We start from the raw sequence: 23,167 nt of genomic DNA, 5'->3' as shown, positions 1-23,167 counted from the left end.
ATCCATTTTCGCTTGGATGGATACGCCATGTGGCTGGAAATTGGCCATTACTATACCACGAGAGGAGGTGATATTTGCCCTTTACGATGACGTACGGAGGCAGCGCCCAGCCATCCGCACATACACCCTGAATGACAGAAACCCATTCTCGATTGCCAGGCTGTTTCGTACGAGGCCTTCCCTTACGGTCAGAAGTCGTAACAACCTTTGCGTGCGATAGCATTCCCATCAGGAAACCAGTCTCGTCAAAATTATAGATATCGTTATCCTGTATCCCATACTTTGCAATTGTGTTTCGCACAAGTGCAAACCAGCCTTGTATAATCGTAGGATCCTCAGCTAAGGCCCTCTGATAGTCGATTCGACGTTGAAACCGCATTTTCAATTCAGGGACGCGTCGTACGAAGTTCTCTGCCCATCGCGGTCCAGTACGCGTCCCATCGCGTGCGTTTAGGAGTTGGTCGGCCGTTTCTCGTACGTCTTCTTGTCGCGGAGGGAACCCTCGATCGATTAGGTCAATAACTCGTTCAAGAATCACCTCCTCTTCTGTTATAGTCATCTTCATCGAATTTGGTCGTGTTTCACCTCGTGCGACGCGTCCAGCGCGTCGGTGGCGGAGGGTTGATTCAGGGACCTCATAGATAGAGGCAGCTCTTCGTATAGACATTTTCGGGTCTTTTTCAATAGCTTGGAGGGCAAGGGTAATTCGACTTTCAATTGAGGAGGATTGCATGTTCGTACGTGGAGAAAAGGTGACCTAAAGATGAAGAGGGTAGAATTGGGAGGACGTGCGTCGCTCGCTATGATGCGTCGCTCGCTATGCAGGTACGTTATGTAAAATACTAATAATATTAACAGCGGCATAAAAGGTTTTAAGTTCTTCAAAGAGGTAGTCCGCTTCTTATATCTTAATAATAATATTGAAGTCGTTTTTCTTAAGCTTCTTTTATAGGCCTTTATAAACCTTATAAGTAAAGTTTAGTTATTTTTACGACTTTTTAACATCTTTAAAAAATTTTTGGGTGTTTTCCTAAATATAGGGGCCTTACTTTTAATTAATTCAAAGAAGTAGATAGGATAACTTTAAAAATATTCTTATTCTTATTATTAATTATTTTATAAAGTTAATTTACTAAATAGAAGTAATTAAAATGTTATAATGTACTTGATAAGCGAGCTGCCCACCTAACCATGATCACATTATGAATCTATCTAAGGAGCAACACTAAAAACATAAAATCAATTGAAACTACTCTGAATCCTATTCCTCAGATATTTCTTCATTAAACTGACATGTTCGCGTATTGTGGCCAGTGTTTCCGCAGACGCTATATCGCCGCCGACCTGTTTCTGTCCTCGGCCGACGACCACTACTCTGGCGCGTTTCCTCCTCAATCTGGGCCGTAGCCTCTCTCTGCGACTGAATGTCCTCTGCCTCAGCTACAGTAAGACTTCCTCCTTGTCTGAGACGTGTTTTCTTAGCCCTCCTGCGTCGGCTAAGTAGGTTATTTTCCTCCCGGAGGATCTGGACCTCCGACCTTAATAAGGCAATCTGGTGCATAAATCCCCGCGCTCCCTTTGATAAATGCTCTACAGCTTCAATAATTGAAGTTGGGGAGCTATTCTGATGGCGGGAGATCCTCCTTTTGATGAGTTCGGACTGAGAAGAGGCCTCTGTTGGGTTATTTAGCATCTAAGAAGTCCACGCAGGGGGTGTTATTAGTAGGGACCCTGAGGGTATTAGAGTGTATAACTTGATATCAAGCTTGGAAAGCACACTTTCGGCACTTAAAGGAACAAGCCCGGCCCTTCTGAAGCCTCCCTGGATGTTTTTTACCGTTAGGGCTTGCGTGAAAGCGTTGTGAAATGCAGGGAAGAAGTCCTCCTTCGTAATATAGGTATTACCCCGGCGCATCTTATCCTCAATTTGTCGACCATAAGCCGTCTTTAGTGGCCCAAAACACCCAACGTCTAAGGGCTGAAGTAGATGAGACGAATGGGCCGGCATGCAGAGTGTGACGATATTGTTTTCCTTGCAATATATCTCAAAGTCCGCAGAGTGGTGACTTTCGTGCCCATCGACGACGAGGAGGCGATAACTGCTAGTTGTATGCGGTTTTATATACCGATCAAAGTGCTGGAGCCAGTCTAGGCCTCTTTCATTTGTTATCCATCCGTTTTCAGACGTTACGATAACCCAGTCGCATGGGAGATCTATTTCTATATACCAAGTAGAGAGGTAATATTGGCCTATAACGATGATATACGGCGGAACGCTATAGCCTGACGAACTGATGGCCTAAATAACTATAACCCATTCACGATTACTAGGCTATATCATTTTTGTATTTAAACGCCTTTCGGCACTCGTGACGACCATCCCTGATACAATCTAGCCCATCATAAACCTAGTCTCGTCGAAGTTATAAATATCGGAGTCTATAATGCCGTATTTCGTAATTATGTTCGCTACAAGCCGAAACCACGCGTTTATCGCATTTAGATCTTCGCATTAGGCCCTCTTAAAGTCGTACTTGCGAAAAAAGCGCGTCCGGAGCTGTGGTTATCGTTTAACGAAGTTTAAAGCCCAGGGCTTCCCAACTAGGGGCGCGTCGCGGTCGGCGAGCAATCGATTAGCCATTTCTTCCACACCACTGATCCGGGGAGGAAACGATCGGGAATCCAGGTCGAGGATATACTCAACTAGCTTCTCCTCTTCAAGCTCGGTTAATTTACGTGAGTTAAGTATAGTATCTTGTCGTGTAGGTGTGCCTTTTAATCGGGTGCCTAGGGTCCTAGGGGGGACTGAATAGATTCTTGCTGCGGCTCGAATGCTGAGTTTAGGTTTTTTTGGATAGCCTCGACTGCTAAGTTCAATTGGGCCTCTTTGCTTTGTGACGACATGATTATTTGTGGCGTGATACGCATTAGAAGTGAGGAGGAAGGATGAACGCGGTTGGGTAGGCAGCTCGCTTGTCTGGGCAGCTCGCTTATCAAGTACGTTAGCTAGCTAATTATAATAAGATATATTTATAAAAGTATTAATAGTTTTAAGGAAGCTATATTTATGAGTCATAAAATATAAAAGTTTTAATAATTAATTATAGTCTTATTAAGGAGGTTTTTAGGGAAGATAGTTAAAGGCGATTGTAAAGGAATACGGAGTTAATTATTGAAGAAGTTACAGGGAGTCTATTTTAGAGACCGGCTCGAGTTTATCCTATATATAAGTCCTATTTTTATTTAAATATATTTCTTATAATAAGGACCGATATTATTATATTAGTCCTTTAAATGTAGACCGCTTTTATCTTATTAAAGTTTATTTAGGGACCGTTTCTTATTTATTAGTCCTTTTTATTATCACGTAACTTATATATAGTTCTTCCGTTCCGTAAAGAGTTACCTGAGTTCCCGGGTTCTCTATGTATATCTGGTAAACAGCCGCCGTAGGCTAGCGGGCCGGGCCCCCTGGCCTTGTTATGCATGTTAGGTCGTAACAAGAAAGGGCTAATATAGCTAATATTTTACTATTTATATTAAAATTTATAAGAATTCTTTTTATCTTTATTATATTATATATTCTATATAAATATAAATACTCTGTTATTTATAAATACAACTACTAAAGAAATATTATAGAATATATTATAATATATACTAGCTGATTAAATCATTAAACAACTGGTTAAATGGCAGGCTAGTTGTATAATTACTTTAACGTGTACCTACTCTTATTAAAAATGCTTATTAAAATGTTTACTCCTCTCTGGCTTAGCGCCTTCTTTGGCTAGATTCATACTATAAGTATTATAATTAACATAAATGTACTAATAATGTAATATAAGGCCTTTTTATAATACAGAATTTACTCAAAGAACTTTATTATTAATAATACTAAGGTATAAAATAATAAGTCAATAATTAAACGGGTTTTATAAACTTTTTTAAATAATAATAATATTTATAATAAGAAAAACGCAATCCTACTAGATTTGATTATCTATATAAGTCCATATTAGAAGGTCTTATATATAGTAAAATAAGTAGAAATAGCCGTTTAAGCATAGGGCTGAAGGTAATAAAAGGTTAGGCGGAAGTTATTGATAAAGGGGGATAATAACCAGAGTTCCTTAGCTATCAATAGTTAGGTATATAGTATAATGGGGTTAAGGTTCCCGTTGTATAATAATACATTACATAAGAGATACGTATATGCCAGCACACACCACTAAAGGGTAATCCTGTACAGAGATATTTGCAAAGGGTGAGCTTTTTCAAGCATTTATGTGCCTATAATAACTAAAAGAACCAACCAATAATATATTATATATATTAGTGCCCTGGCGGATGCCTCCGCCGAGGGGCTATTTAATACCTTTATTTTATGATTATATTTTTAACTATATTACTACGATTTACAATATATATTGTTTACGTATTTATTATTTTGGAAACTAAGCATGAAAACGTAATTTAGAAACCAGTATAAATAAATATTCAAGTTTAATTAATTACCATATAAGAACTAAAATATTAATAAAAGTTCAAGAAATGATAATTATAAAAAAGCCGATTAAAGATATTGAAAGCCTAGATTAAAAATACGTTAATGCTCAAGAGTAGACATTAAATTTGAAAATATGTTAACGTACCTGCATAGCGAGTGGGCCAACATAGCGAGTGGGCCAACATAGCGAGTGGGCCAACATAGCGAGTGGGCCACCCAACCGCCATCGTGCCACCTACATCATCACAACACGCATTTCTCCATCGAAAACAATGACAGTACAGAACAAAGATACCCAATTAAACTTAGCGGTTCAGGCTACCCAGAAAGACCGAAATCTCAGTATTCGGGCCGCGGTAAAGATCTATAACATCAGTCGCGTTACCTTAGGCCGCAGATTAAAGGGAACATTATCACGACATAATAGCACACCCAACTCACGGAATTTGACGCTGCTAGAAGAGAAGAAGCTGATTGAGTACATCCTCGACCTGAACGCCAGATGTTTTCCTCCCCGTCTTCGCGGTGTTGAAGAAATGGCGAATCGATTGCTCGTTAATCGTGACGCGCCCCATGTTGGGAAGCGATAGGCTTCGAACTTCGTAAAGCGACAACTAGAGTTACGAACGCGTCGTTTTCGTAAGTACGACTATAAGAGGGCCCAATGCGAAGATCCGGGTGCGATTAATGCGTAGTTCTTACTTGTGGCGAACACAATCGCGAAGTACGGCATCGTAGACTCAGACATCTACAACTTTGACGAGACTAGCTTTATAATAGGCCAGATCTCAACCGGCATGGTCGTGACCAGTGCCGAAAGGCGTTCAAACACGAAAATGATGTAGCCTGGCAATCGTGAATGGGTTACGGTCATTCAGGCCATCAGCCCGTCGGGCTACAGCGTTCCGCCGTATATCATCGTTACGGGCCAATATCACCTCTCTACCTAGTACATGGAATCCGGTCTCCCACACGACTAGGTCATCGCAACGTCTAAAAATGGATGGACAATAAATGAAAGAGGTCCAGACTAGGCTCGGCACTTCGAACGGCATATAAGACCGCGTATAAAGGGTTAATACCCCCTCCTCGTCGTCGACGGATACGAAAGTCACTACTCTGCAGATTTCGAGATTTTTTATAAGAAGAACAATATCCTTACCCTGTATATGCCGGCTTATTCGTCTCATCTACTCCAGCCCTTAGATGTTAGATGTTTTAGGCCTCTAAAAACGGCGTACGGTCGAGAAATCGAGAAAAAGATGCGTCGGGGTAATACGTATATTACTAAGGAGGACTTCTTCCCGGCGTTTCATAGGGCTTTTACGCAAGCAATCACGGAGAAAAACATCCAGGGAGGATTCAGAGGGGCAGGAATTGTGCCTTTGAGTGCAGAGAGTGTGCTCTTAAAGCTTCATATGAAGTTACGCACTCCGACGCCTCCAGGATCCCTCCCGACAACACCACCGGTATAGACTTCTCAGACACTAAATAACCTAACGGAAGCATCTTCTTAGTTAGAACTTATCAAGAATCGAATCTCCCGGTATTAAAATAGCTTACTAACTTTAATTATCGAAGCTATAGAGCATCTATCTAAGGGGGCTCGTGGATTTATGCACTAGATCGCCTTATTAAGATCCGAGAACTAGATCCTTCGAGAGGAGAACAACCTACTTAGTCGACGCCGGAGAGCTAAGAAAAACCGTCTCCGATAAGGAGGAAGCCTTACTATAGCTAAGGGAGAGGACCTTTAGTCGTAGAGAGAGGCTATAGCCTAGGTAGAGGAGGAAATGCGCCGGAGTAGTGGTCGCCGACCGAGGACTAAGACGGGCTAACGACGATGTGGTGTCTGCGGGAACACTAGTCACAATGCGCTAACATGTCGATTCAATGAGGAAATGTCTGAGGAAGAGGACTCTGAATAGTTTGGATTGAATCCATGAGGTGGGTGTTGATATTTGCTTCTTCATGTCATGTGGTCGTGGTTGGGTGGCCCACTCGCTTGTCTGGCCCACTCGCTTATCATGTACGTTATAGGTAACTAGTTAGCTTATAAACTTTATAACTTATAAAAGCGCTCAACAAGATAGGATTAATTAGGAAAAAGAAGATTACGGCGGCCTTATATTGAATAATTTTTAATATAATCGGTCCTGAGTTTTTTTTTAAAGCTTACATAGTATATAATACTTAATTAAACTAATAACTAACGGTAATACAAACTATAACATTTTAAATTTAAAACAATTTTTGAATTCTATAATAAGAACTTTATGTTACAACCCAACATGCATAACAAGGCCAGGGGGCCCGCCCCACAGGCCTGCGGCGGCTATCTACCTGATATACGCAGAGAATCCGGGAACTCAGGTGACTCCTCATGGAACGGAAGAACTATGGAACAAGTCATGTGACGATAAGGAAAGTGAGCACACGATAAGGTGATCACAGTGATCACCCAAAGTGAGCGCTGCATAGCGCCCGGCACGTCCTTTTGTTACCAGACGTTAAATACATCATTATCATCATCATCAACCAAAGTGAGCGCTCACCAGTATCCACTTAGTGATCAGGCAACAAAGGATATGTTCAGGATTAGGACTTGTATATAGGATGGACTCGAGCCGGGCTCTAGGACAGACTTCCCATAGCTTCTTCAGCAATTAACTTCGTATCAGATCTTATGATCGCTTTCGGCTATCTTCCCTGAGAACCTCTTTGATAAGACTACGATTGATCACCAAAGCCTTCCCTTACCTTACGACTTACAGACATAGCTTCCCTGAAGCTATCCCCGACTACGAATACTGTTACCAGTTCCGCAGCCTCAACTTCTGCAAACAAACCTCACTACGACTAGCTGGCCGTAACATGCCTGTGCACCCTTTAATAATTGCTCAACTGCAGCAATAATTAGCATCAATAAGCTTCCTTAATAAACAGTAATCCGAATTTTAATAAAATTAGACTACAAGACGGTTTGTTATGGGTTAGAGGGCGTTTACGACTACCAAGGTGGTGGTGTTAAAGGGTTAGCCACAGGAGGTGTAGGCGTCCGTAAATGTACATCAAGCCTTTCAATAACATGCTCTGGGTTCCATGGTGAAATTCCAGCGCCTTAAAAAGCAGCCCTAATGTTTTCTTCATTAAAAACTTTGTTGTGGGCCTGGTAAAAGGTAATAAACAACTCCGACTTGGTGATGTGGGTTATGGAGGCTTTAATGAATAGGTTCATTTCATCCCCATATGCGCGTTTTAAAGGCGAATAAAGGGCAATGTCTAATGGCTGTAGTAAATGTAACGAATATGCAGGCATACTAACGGTTATAATATTGTTCTGCTTGCAGTAATGTTACGCCCGCCGCAACTTGTCACTGTGGGCGCGTAGCTATATAATGCAGAACAAGGGACAATGATGCCGGAGTCATCATTATCGAAGCTTTTGCTTTGTGCCACAGTTGGTTGCCTTGTCCTGCTCGTAACAAGTAATTATCAAATTCGGCCGATAAATGGTTCTCGTGGCCGTCGATAATAAGCATCCGGTAGACGCCCTTCATTTGGTTCTTAATATGTTTGTCGAAGTGTTTAATCCAGTCAAGACCCGTCTAATTATCCGTCCATTCATTATTGGTAGGTTTGATAACCCAGTCGCTAGGAAAACCTGATTCCGTGGTCCAACTAGCAAGGTGATATGCGCCTTTGACAATCACGAACGGAGGGATGCACCACCCGCCCGAATTGATACATTCAATGACTGTAGCCCATTCACGGTTGCCAGGCTGGACAGACTTTGCTTTACCACGTCGATCAGCGCGTATTACTACTATTGACGCGGTAATCATACCCATCATAAAGCCAGTTTCGTCAAAATTATATAGGTCCCCCTCTTGGATTCCATACTTGGCCATCATATTGCATAACAGCGCAAACCACATTGATATAACCTCAGGATCTTCTTGAAGAGCCCTTTAATAATCGTATGGACGATTAAACTTGGTTTTCAGAGCAGGCTGCGAGTCCACAAACCGCCTGGCCCATCGCTTACCAACAGGCTTGCCATTACGCGCTCGTAGCAGGAGATTAGCCATATCTTCCACACCGGCAAGACGCAAGGGAAACCCTCTTTAATCCTGCTCAATAACGTATTAGAAAAGCGCTTTCTCTTCGATCGTATCAAGTTTATATCGTTAGGGTTAGGCACGTTCGAATCGGGGTCGATCCTTCATTCTATGGCGTACGGAACTTTTGGGGACACCATAAGTCTTCGCAGCACGCAACACACTTAGTTTTCGGCCGGCGGCGCGGGCTGATCGGATAGTCTCGATGGCTAGAAGTATCTTGTCTTCTTGTGTGTAAATTGGCATAATGGTTGTGGAGTTACTACGCGTCAAAGGTTGGAGTGGTTTAATACAAACCGCATTTAGGAAAAAGTTCGTCGCTAACTGATATTCGTCGCTGACTGATATTCGTCGCTGACTGATGAACCACGTTATAATTACTTTTAAATTCATTTTATTCGTTCTTACTATTATAGGCACGTAAATAAATAAAGTAATGGAAAGTAAATAAGTCCCTACAGATAGTTTAATTATTTATCTTATATAAACACTTAGGATATCTTTTATGAAATTTATACTTTGGACTATGTTAATTTATTAATTTAATAATATCTAATAGTAACTTATTTAAAGTTTGATATAAAATAAAACGCTATTTAAAGAGCCTCAACTTAGATATTTAGATATGAATAAGATCAGCTATTGTTTCTATATAGATATCGTAACTATCCCTTGCTAGTAAATGTCCTAATTGTCTACGAGGGTTTTAATGGGATGTGGAAGTCTTGATAGGACGTGACGGTTCCGCGATGCGGCTCTGCTCAGGTCTCGTGCCTCAGGCCACAATCGGCGATACCAACGCCCCGGCCTGCATCTTTGTACCAAGCTCATCTACCTCATTCCTGGGAACTTCGTAATCGTCGACGCGCCATTGGCAGCCCAAACCCGTTCTATGTCACCGCCTTTTCGCTCATACGCTCTTTCTACTTCAAACGAGATTCATCCTTCGGCCCCGACGCAATTGAATTGAGCTTGGCCCATCATGTCGACCCGTCAAGCAGCACTGTGAGCCAAAGATCAACGACCGAGACAGGGCAGAGCCGTCATGCTGATACTTGTCACGACAGGTCGCTTTACCGGCGTTCGCTGAAGCTGGCTCTCGACTGGGCTGTTCATCGCCACCTCTGGAGAGGCCAGGCGTTGTACATACGCTCTTTGTTCGAGGCCAATCGATCCGTGACGGACTCCAGACAAAAGAGAGTGAGTAATGCGTCCGGCAGAGACAGGGAATAAGTTCGGAGCGACGAATGTTGATATGAACTTTCACAGGAGCTTTTGGCCCAGACAGAGAAACTGCTGTCGAAGTGGAAGCACCCAGAGCCCTACGTGCACCCGACAGCACCCGGCGGTTCGTCACATCCTTCTCCGAGAAACGACAGCCCTCTACAAATAGCGCAGACGATGCTGATGACGATTATACAGGTTCCAAATTCGAGCGCAACCTCCGAGCACCTATCCTTGATCGTGAGTCCTCACCGTGACGAATATTGCACCACTCCCTCCTAACCGAGAAACAGCGCCACCCCCATTGAAGTTCTGAGCGAGGAGTGGAGGCACGGAAGGGAGAAAGACTGGGATTACAACACACGACATTGATTTACACGACATAGAAATTCCATGTGGAAGCTTCAATGCGCGATTCTGACAACACTGACCGGGGGTTGTGGACCGGGACAGTTGATGCACCATCGTAACAAACATGTGCGGTCTGGCCAAACCAAGCCAAGCCAAGCGGACGCCAACGCGCATGTCGTTCAGCCCACAAGCATAGCTGACCCGATCCTTACGAGCCTGTATAATACAACACCGTCATCCGATTACTTTAGATATCAAATTGTCACGTCGCATCAAATAGTGGCACGGAGAATCAGCCATTGGATGCTTCCGTCAGTCTCTTTGATATTGCCGTAAAGGAGGGAACAATCTATCAAGACTGATACATATATGCCACGGTGACCAATTCAGAGAAAAGCAGCTGCATGCGCATGCGGCACATCTGTCACCGATGTGCCTTTCTAATTATCAGATGACATATATTATCAGACAGCTGACTCGACGGTCAGCGATAGCGAAGTTGGCCAACAGAGCCGACAGACAAACTCACATACCAAGCCATGAAGAAAAGCAGTATCACCCAAGTATGCGAAACATGATCTTCAAAAGGTATTCTCATTCGTAACCATAGCTTCCTGCCGTGGTATTATTGTACAACCCAAACGTGAAAATCAACCGTGAACCCTGAACCGTGACCCCGATGTCATGACAACCCAAAGCAGCCGACCAGCACGAAAAAAACCCAAACTAGACACCCGTTTACAACTCTTGGCTCTGGTTCTTGCCAGTCTTGCCAGTCTTCTTGGGCAGCAGGTCTTGAAACCATGTTAGCAATTGAAGGCGAAATCGATGTGAGGTCAACTTACTCTGGTGAATGTTGGGCAGAACGCCACCCTGGGCGATCGTGACGTGGCCGAGAAGCTTGTTCAACTCCTCATCGTTGCGGATGGCGAGCTGAAGATGACGGGGAATGATGCGGGTCTTCTTGTTGTCGCGGGCGGCGTTGCCAGCAAGCTCGAGAATCTCAGCAGCGAGGTACTCGAGAACTGCGGCGAGGTAGACGGGGGCACCGGCACCGACACGCTGGGCGTAGTTGCCCTTGCGGAGCAGACGGTGAACACGACCTACGGGGAATGCGAGACCGGCCTTAGAGGAACGACTAAGAGAATCAAAGTTAGTGAATGAAGCTCAAGCTTGAGATGTTGGAAAAAGCCGCATAAAAGCGAAAATGTTGCCTTCCGAAAAGCTTCGGGATAAGAGTCAACTTACGATTGCGCGTTCTTGGAACCACTGGCCTTGCCGCCGGACTTTCCGCCTCCAGTCATTGTGAATTTGGGGTTTTGGGTTGGGTTGTGGGAGAAAGTTGGGTATTGAAGTAGACGCGTAAAAAGCGACTTGGCTGAATGCTGGCTGTGAGTTGGAGATGGAAAAGTGAGATGAAGATGGAAGAAAGGGCGTTGATGGTGGGGAGTGAAGAAGTTAAGTAGTTTTCGCGTTAGAGGAGCTCAATCACGGATCACCAACGCGCGATTTGGCGCTAAGCCCAAACCAGAAAATTGGTGTTGTGGTAGACTGAATGGTGCAGTGCTGCCGCCTGCGGTGCATCATTTTTCTGGGCCCCGGGCTAGAAGGCAGGTACGTACCTTATCAGTCCTGCCGCCGCCCGCAGCAATGCCGCCTGTTTGGTGGACGCAAGCTACAGATAAGCCTTAAGGCAGGCTGCCAGACGCGACTTCCATGACACCAAGGCAAGGAAGCGATTGCGTCCAGATGCGATCAATGCAAGGAAATAAAACCCCCGGCGGTCCCGCTCCCCTTTCCACCAGCATTGCCGCGACCTACTCACGTCCCTTTTCCCCTTCCACCCTTTTTCTTTTGCACTTTCCGCTTTTAAATCCCCCCCTCCCGCGCGGGGTTCCGATTTTCGAATTATCTGACTGGCCAGGAAAAACCGTCACCGAGCCACGTCTTGATCACCTTCTCCCGTCTTGCCTATTTTTCCTCCCCTCCCGTCACTCATATTTTGAACGAATTGCCACGACACAATCAGCCGGAGAGAGTACGACTTATCGGACTCATGCGACGCACTTTTACTTTTGTCGATTATATGTGAATTTTCTTTTCGTTTTGGTGCTGTTATGTTTTGATGCACCACATTGCGGCTCATTTTCACGTATAGCTCCGACCATCCAGAGCATTTGAATTCTCAGAGGATTCTTATGTGAAAAGTGATTCATGAAGTATACCGATACTACTTTTGGTGTCAAAGTTCAGAGCTGAGGCCATCTCGAGGCATGTTAGTCAACCATGTCCTAACTCTGATGATCTGCGTTATCTTTTTCCCCATTTTCCATTTTATTGAAATGGAATGCCTTGCATCTCAACCACTTTATGCGAATTATAAACTTCACTATCCAGTGACATCTCGACCCCATATGACTTGCATCGAGATGGATCTCAGATCTACCGGAACCCGCTGTACATTACGAACAGAGTCCGATACATGTGCTCATGTGAAGAAGCCTAATGAGACCCAGGCACCTGGGCCTCACATGGCCCATCGTTCGGCTCCATCCCATATCGGGTCCGGAGAAATCTTCAAATCGACAGCCCCGCGTCCTGTCTGACCCCGTCGGATAGAGCCTCCTAGAGTGCCTTATACAGCGACCCCTGCATGCTGCTTGTGGTGTTTCTACAGTAAACGGGCCCAGCCTTGTAATGCCACTGAGTGTGGAGGGGTCCCGATTTGTACCGTAGAGCCCACCGCGTTACCATTGACCGCGTTTCCAGTGGCTGAAGAGTGGACGAAGTTTCTCCTGCTAAACGGAGTACACCATCATGCAGACTAGGTATTCGTACTCCACGTTCAATACCGCGAGCTCATGCCTTGCCTCTGTCACCAGGTATGGGTCGTTCTATCTGAGGTGTGCACGAAGTATGGATCTCAACGAGCAGAGAACCCCCGACAATTACAATAGAGGCGTGCAGGCCTAGGCCACTTAGAGATCGAGGTTGTAGGCTAGTCGGCTGCCGCACCCGTGGTCAACGACGCAAGCTGCAATCGACGCGTCGAGAAGAGTGCGAATCTCCTCCAAACTCAAAGGCTGCTCTCAGTGTCACCATTCCACCGAATGCACGCGAAGAGAAGCTCTACCTTAGAGTGCAGTGCATAAGACGTATCTCTATCTCCACCTAGAGTGCTGAACCACCTCGGGCAGTATGAGCACTACATAGGCACATGTTGAACCGCCTGAAGATGGCGACTCAGCGGCGCATTAGCACGGGGAGCCGAACATTCTCTGTTCTCAACTTATCATGTGTGTTGGAGAGATCCGGTTGACTCCAGATTGTTACTGCGCACCAGCACTGCGAGAGCCAGATTCTCGAGTCGTCAGTCACCTTTCTTAGACAATGAGTGGTGAGTAAGTGAACCGGGGGGCATTCGTGATGGGGGACTGTTGGTTCGTTCGTGATGGGATGCTGCTATTGGTTGTAGCCCGTTCTTTCAAGTCTCCCCTGCCCGCTTGGTGATACGCGAATTAAAAAAAAAATACATTGAGCGTCCCGTCACGTATTTGTTTTTTTAGCGCGAACGCGTGTGAGCACCCCAGTCCGGCAGCCGCTCTCGTGGGCGGTGGTCCTTCCCTCCATATTCCAGACCCGCTTTCCCGGTTCCCAGCCAACCAAGACAGCCGATTCCCCTTTTACCAGGCAAAGGCAACACCAGTGCACGCCCCCGGTACCCAGCCCAGGGCCTCAGTGTGCCGCTGATACTGGTAACTGACCACACACCTGGGCCACCCCTCCCCAAAATCACTCTGTACTCGCATCAAATCAGTAACGCCGCAGGAGCCCGTCGCGTCCAGCTACAAAAACCCAGCCCACCCCCCCAAACTTCTTCCTGCCACATCAACTCTTCCTCACTCCATCATCCAGCTTCATCCACGGTCGCCAGTCGCAATCCATTTCAACCAACTTACTCACCTACTCATTTTCCACCTCCACTAATACAAACCGCCAAAATGCCCCCCAAGGCCGCCGACAAGAAGCCCGCCTCCAAGGCCCCTGCCACTGCCTCCAAGGCCCCCGAGAAGAAGGATGCTGGCAAGAAGACCGCCGCCTCTGGCGACAAGAAGAAGCGCACCAAGTCCCGCAAGGAGACCTACTCCTCCTACATCTACAAGGGTGAGTGGCATCAATACCTCGCGTCACTAGTTGACGCGTCGCGTCTTTCGCGATATCCAGCACTTTCAATACAACGTATTCTGACATCTTCGCAGTACTGAAGCAGGTCCACCCCGACACTGGTATCTCCAACCGCGCCATGTCCATCCTCAACTCTTTCGTCAACGGTAAGCAAAACATCGCCATGCCTATTCGTGTGTATTGTTTCTAACGCGGCATTCAGACATCTTCGAGCGCGTTGCCTCCGAGGCCTCCAAGCTTGCCGCCTACAACAAGAAGTCCACCATCTCCTCTCGCGAGATCCAGACCTCGTATGTCATCATCCCATACCTGAAAGTCGAACCAGCTAACCTTTCCGCAGTGTTCGTCTCATCCTGCCCGGTGAGCTGGCCAAGCACGCTGTCTCGGAAGGCACCAAGGCCGTCACCAAGTACTCTTCTTCCACGAAATAAGGGTGCTTGTACTGCTTTTCTTTTCGGGCATTGGATTTTACTTGGCATTTGGGTGTCATGATGAGACCTGCCAAGGTTACCAATATCCTTGGGGTCTCTTAATGCGTTACGGATGGTTTGCTTTTTTGGGGGCAATGTCTTCACGGTCAAACGGGGTTCGCGGGTTGTACAATACACCTTGAGAATAGGGTTTTCGGACGAATGAAATCGTACACATGAACATCAACAAAAACTTTATCCCTATTGCCTATGTGTCCCGGTGCGCGCACCCCCTAAACTGCGCGCATAGGTTTCGGTTTGGCCGGATAGCCATCTGACAGAAACAGAACAAGCAACATTGAACGCATCGCCTCGAACAACCGGCGGCGCGACAACCACGATGCCTGTTATCCGAGCCCGGCCTTGCTACGCTTGACAACATGGACGACAGGCTGCAGAATGCCTTTGTTGTTAAGCGCGCCTAGTGCGGTTCCGCTACTCCAGCCCATTTTCTCGAGCATCGCGCGACCTTTATTTTCCTGGCTCAACTCCGGTGCGGACCCTCCGACGACCTCACCATCCCGATAAGCGACGCCAGCGTGCCCGCCGCCGCCTCCTCGACGAGCCGATTGCCTGTGGACGGCGGCTCGCACTGCTGAATCGTTGCGGGGGAAGTATTTGCGACCGACCCGAGCAATGGCCATATCGAAGATCTCATCAGCAAATTTGGCGGTCCTGAAAGTGCGGTGGAGCATGGGTCGCCTCTGATCACCCGATCCTGTCGACTTGGATTTGATATTGAATTTGCTGGCCAGTTCGTGAATCACCTTCCGAGCATGATTGTCCATGGGCGGCAAAGTGAGACTGCGGCAACAAGTCAGCTTTCAGTACATCGGGTGCACTTGAAAGGCACGGAACTTACCTAGGTTGCGTGCCCAAGAGGAACGTTCTCAGCTCATCGGCGATTTGTTCAAGCCCCATCCCGTGCGGGTATTTGACTCTGAGATCTTCCGGGTTGGCATGTTTACCTAACAGTCCTTGAGTACGCAAGGCCTGGCGCTCTTTCTTCCTCTCGGCCTTTCTCAAACGGTCATTCTTCCACGCAGTCTGCATCTTGCCCTCTAGCTCGGAGTCCGAAACGTCAAACACGGGAACCTTGCCTCTGGCACCCTTGCCCTTAGACTTCAAAGCCGGGCGGCTCCAGTCCATGAAATCGAAATCGTCGATCTCATTCGCAAATCTGTCTGCTGCTGATGTGAAGATATCGTCGTCTTGGTCGCTTGAATCCGAATGCGGCGATGCGTCTTCAGCATGGGATTGCTCGAGTGATGCCAGATAAGACACATCCGTCTCAAAAATGCCCATCAGTGCATGATCATCTTGTGTGCTTTTGCCCCTTCCGGATCGCCTCTGTGCAGTATGGATAGGTTTCTTGTCGCTCGCTCGAGGAACCTCTCCGGCGTCTGCTGTCGTATACTCCGGATCGCTGTTGCCGTCTGATGACTCCTTGGTCTTGCTCGTGGCTACGATGGTCTGGAACGAGTCATCGATGCCTTCGGACTCACTCAAAGAACCGCCAATGTCACGGCGAGAATAGGCTTTCGCAGGCATCAGGGCTTCGTCCTCACCATACTCCCTCATGTTGGCAATATAGTCAGCAACCAAGTCATCTTCCTCCTGTCGCTTCAAATCTTTGACGGCATTTGGACGAGATTGCTGTATAGAGCTTCCCGCGGTCTTCACAGGCACATTTTTGCGGCTGTCTTTCTTCGACTTGACAGTCTTCTCCAGGACGTTGATCTCCGTGGAAATGCCGCCCAGGTTGAAGGTTTCCAGCTTCGATTTGGCCTTGGACTTTGAACTTTGTCTATCCCTGGGGACCTTGTTGCGACCTCGGAACAGAATGACCTCCTCACTCGAATTGGAAGGCGCAGGCGACGGAGAACGAGTCGGAGTTCGATCCACAGATGTGTCAAGCAGTTGATTCTCTCCCACGACGTCGAAGAAGAATGGAAGAGGCGATGCTGTATCCTGTGTGACGGGAGCCTCAGCGCCAGTGACGTCATCCGCTCGAGAGATCATAGCCTGTCCTGCCTCTTGCGGGCCTAGAGAGGCATCCGTAATTTCTACGGCAGCATCAACCGGTGTCGCCTCGTGGGTGAGGGCTTCGTCAAGCGAAAAGGCAGTTTCAAGTTCGGTGGAAGGTGTATCGGCGGCTCGATCGGGGGTAGTATTTTGTCCATCGATTTCCGCCTGAGGTCTGTTTGTAAACCCCAATTCATCCTTCTGTAAGATGCTCTCTAGTTGTTTGAGGGGCTCTGCGGCTCCAGTGTTGATAAAGGCAACCGGCCTATGGCGTAGTTTTGAATCACTGTTCCAGGGTGACGAGCGATGAGCGGTGCTGCGGGCTTCGTCTTGCAATGTGAATCCTATGGCGAACCTGGTTAACTTATATGTCGCAAATGGGAGGTACTTTCCGAAAAGAATTCTATCAGGATGGCATATACTGACCGGCTGAGCCCATCGCAGGAATGAAGCTGGGTGCATGCCGCTCTGTGCCACCAGGAGGGCGAAAGCGAGGGGTATTGCGTGGTGGCGCTCGTGCGCCACCTCTTCTTCCACCGCGCGGCATCGCTGCCCACGCGATGAAGAGGCTTCAATGAAGTCTCGTCCAGATATGCGGTCTCTGGGTAGTGAATGAGCAGTTATTGTCGACTGGAAAACACGGTTGTGGGAGCTCTGAGCCTCACCTTTTGCTGAGGTCGGAAAGCATGTGGCAAGCCAGTTTAAAAAATCCCTTCTATCCGTCCCTGTATTAAAACACAAAGTGGGGGGACCTAGGCACCGGGGGTAAGGTACCTTAGGTGCCACGGGTGCTTACCTACCTTACTTGGGGAAGCACCGTAGAAGTTGATACCTTAGGTTTGCGAAAAAGCCTCCGAGAGTTGCTGGACCCTATTGCAGCTGTTATCGATAACAAACGCTTGGACCGGGCACAGATCATTGGCCTCAAGGCAAAGTATCCGGATACATGCCTTGCGGACAAGATCCAACGCCTTCTGAGGTAAACGCTTCGAACCGTAGGTACTCTGTACTTCTGGCATTAGTTGCCGATCAAAAGAGGACCTGGGCCGCCCTCCCCTCACCACCTAACGTGGTGCATCATGCCTCCCTACGGATACAGGCTCCTTACCGTGCAGCGGTGCTACCTGAGTGCCACATCAAGAGCCCCGCTGTGTTCGGCCGATGCGTCACAGGGCCTGTCCGCCTGTCACCGGCTCAGATAGCTGAGGACCTGGGCTGCAGGTGTTCCTTCTGGTTACGTAGAGTTCCTTCCTATCACGCAAGGTAGTCTGGCTGTGCTAGCTTGTCTGCCTCTCTATTCACGGTACCTACCTCCCCGTCGCATGCCTCGAGTCGAGATTGCCATCCCCATTGCTCTTCCATCATCCCCCGACAGACCGACCGACCGACTTACCACGTTGACCATCTACCACGCCTGCGGCCACGCATCCGCCTTATTTCTAGTGTAATCGCCCAACTCTTAAGCTTGCACTGTCATCTGCAACATTTACCCTTCTATTTGCTTTTGACTTCTCCAAAGTCGCACTTACAGTTGTCAGAAGGAAGGACCGCTAGATTCCCTTTGTTGTCGCCTGCGCACACGAGATCAACTTACTCAAGGACGAGTCATTCGATATCGCAGGACTTGGCAGCCAGGCTTTACAGTCAAACGTATCCGCGATGGCTGCGGTAGACCTCGGCCGATACCGTCGCATCGTCCAGATGTTTTGGGATCCCGAACCCACCAACGACCATCAGAGCGATCTTCCAGTTTGGTGCTTGGGTCGTTCTTACAAGCTGAATACCAAGGCTACAAAAGAGAAAGATACAGATCATCGAAGCCAAACCCCTCCATCGACCGAGCCAACCGAAAACAAGCCAAAAGCCTCACAGGTGTTAGCGACAGCCTCGGCCTCGGCCAAGGCCCCGGAAACCCCCCCACATTCTGTGTCCAGTAGCTTTTCGTCTTCGCTTGCTTACGATGAGGATTACCTGGAGCAGGACGGCGGATGGCCATCGGCGTTTCTCGACGATTTTGAGTCCAAGTTTTGGATGACGTACCGATCAGAATTCCAGGCCATAGCAAAATCTACAGATCCACGAGCCTCGTCCGCTTTATCTTTCTCAATGCGTATCAAAAGTCAACTGGTGGACCAAAACGGTTTCTCGTCTGACAGTGGCTGGGGATGCATGATCCGGTCAGGTCAAAGCTTACTCGCGAACGCGATGGCGGTTATCAACCTAGGGCGCGGTCAGTTGCTCCGAATACCTCAACAATCACTTTTGCTATAAGTGCCTTTCGCTGACTCTGCTGGTAGGATGGCGACGAGGTGATAAAATCGAAGAGGAGAGAAAGCTGATTTCCCTATTCGCGGACGATCCGAGGGCGCCTTATTCCATCCACCAATTTGTTCAACACGGTGCAGTGGCATGTGGGAAATACCCAGGGGAGTGGTTTGGCCCCTCGGCCACCGCTCGCTGCATTCAGTAAGCCTGCATTGTTGTTCCTAGATGCAGAAATACAGGCTAATTTCCTACCCCAGAGCCTTGGCCAATGCTCAAGAACACCCGCCTCTCCGAGTGTACTCCACTGGAGACGGGCCTGATGTCTATGAGGAGAACTTCATGAAGATTGCTAAACCCGAAGGTTCTCAGTTCCATCCGACACTCATCTTGGTTGGCACGAGGCTCGGAATTGACAAGATTACCCCGGTCTACTGGGAGGCTCTCATAGCCGCACTACAAATGCCACAGTCGGTGGGCATTGCAGGGTAAGTACCTCCACCAAAGTCAAGATATGGTGTACTCATTCATGGCTATTACAGTGGCAGACCTTCCTCTTCCCACTACTTCATTGGCACACAAGGTTCTTACTTGTTTTACCTCGATCCGCACCATACTCGACCTGCCCTTCCCTTCCACACGGATCCTTCTCGCTACAGTGAAGCAGATGTTGATACAGCCCATACTCGACGCTTACGCCGGCTTCATGTCCGGGAGCTGGACCCCAGTATGCTCATTGGTTTCTTGATTCAGGACGAGGACGACTGGGCCGAGTGGAGACGTAACGTGAAGCACGTCCAAGGAAAAGCAGTGATTCATGTTGCAGACTACGACCCTGTGTCGAGAAGCGGAGGAGGAGAGCGGGACAGCGCCATTGATGAAGTGGAAACGCTTAGTGACGATGATGGCGACACCATCTTGGACGCTTGAGATTTTCCGGCCTATGCTATGATCCTTCAGTCAGGATCCGAGACCGAAATTCATGGGCGTTGGAAACGCATCAATGTACATGGCCCGCCCGATACAGGGCTTCCTCGCCTAAAGCTACTGGGCTAGGGATAGGTTACAACATACATCCCGACTTCGGGGATGGTCGCATTATTGGCGTAAGGGATCCTTACTTTGATCACGAGGGTGGGCAACACAGGATTGGTTGGGTATGGACATTGATTTGATTTGGGGTGCGACTTCGCTTTTCAACCGTTGGATAATCGTCTAAGGCAGCTCAGTCTTAAGTACAGATATTGACTCAGCGTCTCTTCTTCTTGGCACCCGCTGGGGCTTTTGCATTCGGTGCTGGCCGGGCGTGATTGAGATCGCGAATGTGACTGAAGAGTTGGCTTTTGGAGGGAAACGATGCATTACACACAATGCATGTATTCTATGGATCGGGTGTCAGTGATCAAAAGCGCAATTGTCTTTGGTTCCATCCAGAAGGGGACTTACACTGTTAGTTTCGGCATCCTCCACTGCTTGGCGTGCTGCTCTCTTTTCACGCTTCGCCTTGGCCTTCCCTAACTTCTTTGGCTGTGGTCCGTGGTCACTATCATTGTCATCGTCAAGTGACAAAGTTTCTAGACTGGCTGATACAGTCTGAGCAGCAGCAGAAGCAGCAGCAGAAGCAGCTTCTGTGCCATCACCTTGGCTCGCCCTGGTGAGAGTAGGATCGTCCGCGAATAACCTTTGCTCAACCTCGGCACGCGAAGCATACTCGTCATCTCCGATATTGTCTGACGACGTATCAGTGAGCTCTGTCTCATCGATTTGAGAGGCTGATTCTCCCGGTGTGTCATCCTTGCCCTTGACGGCGTCTTCTTGACCGCGTTCCTGAGAATCAACCTCCTCCTCCCCAGATTCGTGGCTCGGCATCTCTTTCGCAGGCGCGATAGGAGCGTCGCGTAGACCCAGATCCATATCTTCGTTCTTCATTTGGCGCCTCAAGTACTGCACTGCCTTTATGTGTTTTTTGCTCCTCTCATGTGCTTCGAATGATTTCTCGCTCTTGAAAGCCTTGTTGCATACAACGCATTCGATCTCCTCTACCTCTGATTCCTCCTCCTCGCTGCTTGAGAAGTGGCCGGCCGCGTCGCCATCTTCCCTCGCCTGAGCCCAGTCAGGAACGAAAGTCTCGGATAGCTTCTCTTTATTGGCGGCACGTGAGCGTGCGGCTTGAGCAGCAGCGGCGGATCGTAGAGACTCCTGGCGTTCGGCAGCTGTTTGTGTGTTTGGCAGGTAACGAGGATCGCGTTTTCGAACAAAGGTGACGAGGAATCTGACTGCTTCGTTGAATTCTCGTATGGCTTCATCACGAATCTTCTTATTTTCCTTCTCCATAGCACGCCTGATACGACGATCCGGGGCCTCTGCGAGTCGGTATTCATCCTTCCATGCAAAAGTCTTGCGAGTCGAGAAGCTCGCCCAGGCACTGTAGAAGGCCTTGACAGTGTGCTCATAGCTGTCTGTAGAGGAGCCAAAAGTGGGATAATCTGGAGTGTCTCTCACGTCATAAACGCCAGCGGCGATTTCCTCGTCAACAAGATGGTCGAATGTCGCCCTCGCGATGCCGAAGAACCCTATAGGACCGTCCGTGAAGGGAACGGTGGAATCAAAGCGGCGAATGAGGGAGAATATATCTTCGGTGGACGTGAGCTTCACATTATTGTACTCGGGAGTACTGCCTGAATCGGTCGGATCGGTCCCACGCAAGATAGCTTCGCGATGAGAGTCGTACCAAGCCTTTTCCTGGGGATCGGCGAGGACTTCGTATGCTGCCTGGATTTCGGCGAAGCGACGGGTCGCGTTCTGGACATCGTGAAAGTTTCGGTCCGGATGAAGCTCAAGTGCTCGTTTTCTGTAAGCTTTCTTGATTCTGTAGGCCCGAGACCGATTAGTACAAGTCCAAGAGCACTGGAAAGCGAAGAACGGGCACGTACTCGTCGTCAGAAGCGTCGCGCTCAACTCCAAGTAGCTCATAGTAACATGTCTTGACGGGTTGGGATGAGCTCTCGCTCTGGTCTCGGCCAGAGGATTGCTGAGCACCCATGGCACGCCGAAGAAGCTATGGAGCGTAAAGAGAAGTGGGTGGCTAAGTTGTCTGCTACAGTTGGTCCACGAAGTACCTGTAGATGGGGGAGCTGCCACGAATCAGTGTGATGGAGCCGGCACGTGTTTGTTGAAAGCTAACGACCGGTCAAACAATTCGGAGATGCTGCACAATAAAAAACAAGTGACTAGATATTCAGCGGGTCAAGAACATCAGGTATTCTCGCAACAGATGAAGAATCTAGGTAAGGTATTTCCGTAAGTACGGATAGAACTTCCTTGTGGTGCTTGGACTTTAGGTAATAATTCTTGAACCAACTTTCTTTTTTTTTTACAGGTGCCCCTCCATACTGTACCTTATGCCCCACAACCCCTCATTGTCTCCCGGGTCAGATAAGATAAGAAACCAAGGGTTGTCGAGGTCGAAGGTACCGCGACAAGGTACTGGGTACTTATCCATCTACGGAGCATACACATCTACCTTGCCTTGTCGCATGGATATAGTAATACTCTGTATTCGTACCTATTCGTACGATGACAAAGACGAACAATGACTCTTGCTTGGTCCACCTGGCATGGCAACGTGCCGAGTCTGAGATTTGTGACTGGACCGAGTTGCAATACGCAGCATTCGAGAGGAGCTACTTTTCGGCTCCGGGATAGGAGCAACGGACCAAATGCCACCCCTTTGTGGGTGTACTTTGGGCGAGGTATCTTCAGATGACTGACGCCGTGTACGGAAACCACAGTCTGCATAGCTGGGACTGATGCAGGTATCCGAATCCGTACTCCGTACACTAAGCAAGTCTCGCGTCATGCAAACTTGGAACTTGCAGTGGATCGAAAGGTTGAAAACCTGCAGACAAGGGGATGTGACCCGTTGCAACGTTTTCATGCTGTAGTTTCCCTCTACATATAGGTTGGCCCATCCGTGTGACTGTACAGTACCTTACCTTACGAGACCGCCCCAAGATACA

At 47.9% G+C, this 23,167-nt stretch overlaps 6 protein-coding genes across 6 annotated transcripts; 3 read left to right on the top strand and 3 right to left on the bottom strand.

Annotated features, from left to right (window-relative positions):
- Nucleotides 1-9,613: 9,613 nt before the first annotated feature.
- Nucleotides 9,614-10,171, top strand: BDP81DRAFT_459894 (complex 1 protein; the record flags this gene model as incomplete). Its single annotated transcript, XM_060593593.1, has 5 exons — nucleotides 9,614-9,636; nucleotides 9,699-9,831; nucleotides 9,901-9,979; nucleotides 10,054-10,095; nucleotides 10,149-10,171. The coding sequence occupies 5 exons, from the start codon at nucleotides 9,614-9,616 to the stop codon at nucleotides 10,169-10,171; spliced, it is 300 nt and encodes a 99-aa protein (XP_060446747.1).
- A 773-nt stretch (nucleotides 10,172-10,944) lies between these two features.
- Nucleotides 10,945-11,510, bottom strand: BDP81DRAFT_316284 (histone H2A; the record flags this gene model as incomplete). The annotated part of the gene is made up of 3 exons (XM_060584160.1): nucleotides 10,945-11,000; nucleotides 11,052-11,344; nucleotides 11,455-11,510. The coding sequence occupies 3 exons, from the start codon at nucleotides 11,508-11,510 to the stop codon at nucleotides 10,945-10,947; spliced, it is 405 nt and encodes a 134-aa protein (XP_060446746.1).
- A 2,697-nt stretch (nucleotides 11,511-14,207) lies between these two features.
- BDP81DRAFT_459892 (histone H2B) lies at nucleotides 14,208-14,822 on the top strand (the record flags this gene model as incomplete). Its single annotated transcript, XM_060593592.1, has 4 exons — nucleotides 14,208-14,370; nucleotides 14,466-14,537; nucleotides 14,594-14,681; nucleotides 14,732-14,822. 4 exons carry the CDS (start codon nucleotides 14,208-14,210, stop codon nucleotides 14,820-14,822), a joined length of 414 nt encoding a protein of 137 aa, XP_060446745.1.
- Nucleotides 14,823-15,044: 222 nt separating this feature from the next.
- On the bottom strand, nucleotides 15,045-17,637 carry BDP81DRAFT_202460 (uncharacterized protein). Its single transcript, XM_060582556.1, has 3 exons — nucleotides 17,313-17,637; nucleotides 15,724-17,230; nucleotides 15,045-15,665 (listed from the first exon to the last, which is right to left on the bottom strand). The coding sequence occupies exons 1-3, from the start codon at nucleotides 17,431-17,433 to the stop codon at nucleotides 15,209-15,211; spliced, it is 2,085 nt and encodes a 694-aa protein (XP_060446744.1). The 5' UTR covers nucleotides 17,434-17,637; the 3' UTR covers nucleotides 15,045-15,208.
- An 803-nt stretch (nucleotides 17,638-18,440) lies between these two features.
- BDP81DRAFT_202431 (peptidase family C54) lies at nucleotides 18,441-20,311 on the top strand. Its single transcript, XM_060582555.1, has 4 exons — nucleotides 18,441-19,116; nucleotides 19,184-19,352; nucleotides 19,409-19,636; nucleotides 19,691-20,311. The coding sequence occupies exons 1-4, from the start codon at nucleotides 18,546-18,548 to the stop codon at nucleotides 20,076-20,078; spliced, it is 1,356 nt and encodes a 451-aa protein (XP_060446743.1). The 5' UTR covers nucleotides 18,441-18,545; the 3' UTR covers nucleotides 20,079-20,311.
- An 86-nt stretch (nucleotides 20,312-20,397) lies between these two features.
- Nucleotides 20,398-22,191, bottom strand: BDP81DRAFT_315728 (DnaJ domain-containing protein; the record flags this gene model as incomplete). The annotated part of the gene is made up of 3 exons (XM_060584107.1): nucleotides 20,398-20,529; nucleotides 20,595-22,017; nucleotides 22,082-22,191. The coding sequence occupies 3 exons, from the start codon at nucleotides 22,189-22,191 to the stop codon at nucleotides 20,398-20,400; spliced, it is 1,665 nt and encodes a 554-aa protein (XP_060446742.1).
- Nucleotides 22,192-23,167: the final 976 nt, after the last annotated feature.

Source organism: Colletotrichum phormii, assembly GCF_030913505.1.
Source record: "Colletotrichum phormii strain CBS 102054 chromosome Unknown BDP81scaffold_7, whole genome shotgun sequence".
In the NCBI taxonomy this organism is placed as follows: domain Eukaryota; kingdom Fungi; phylum Ascomycota; class Sordariomycetes; order Glomerellales; family Glomerellaceae; genus Colletotrichum; species Colletotrichum phormii.
Note: the sequence above shows the minus strand (reverse complement) of the source record. Positions and strands in the feature narration are given on the sequence as shown.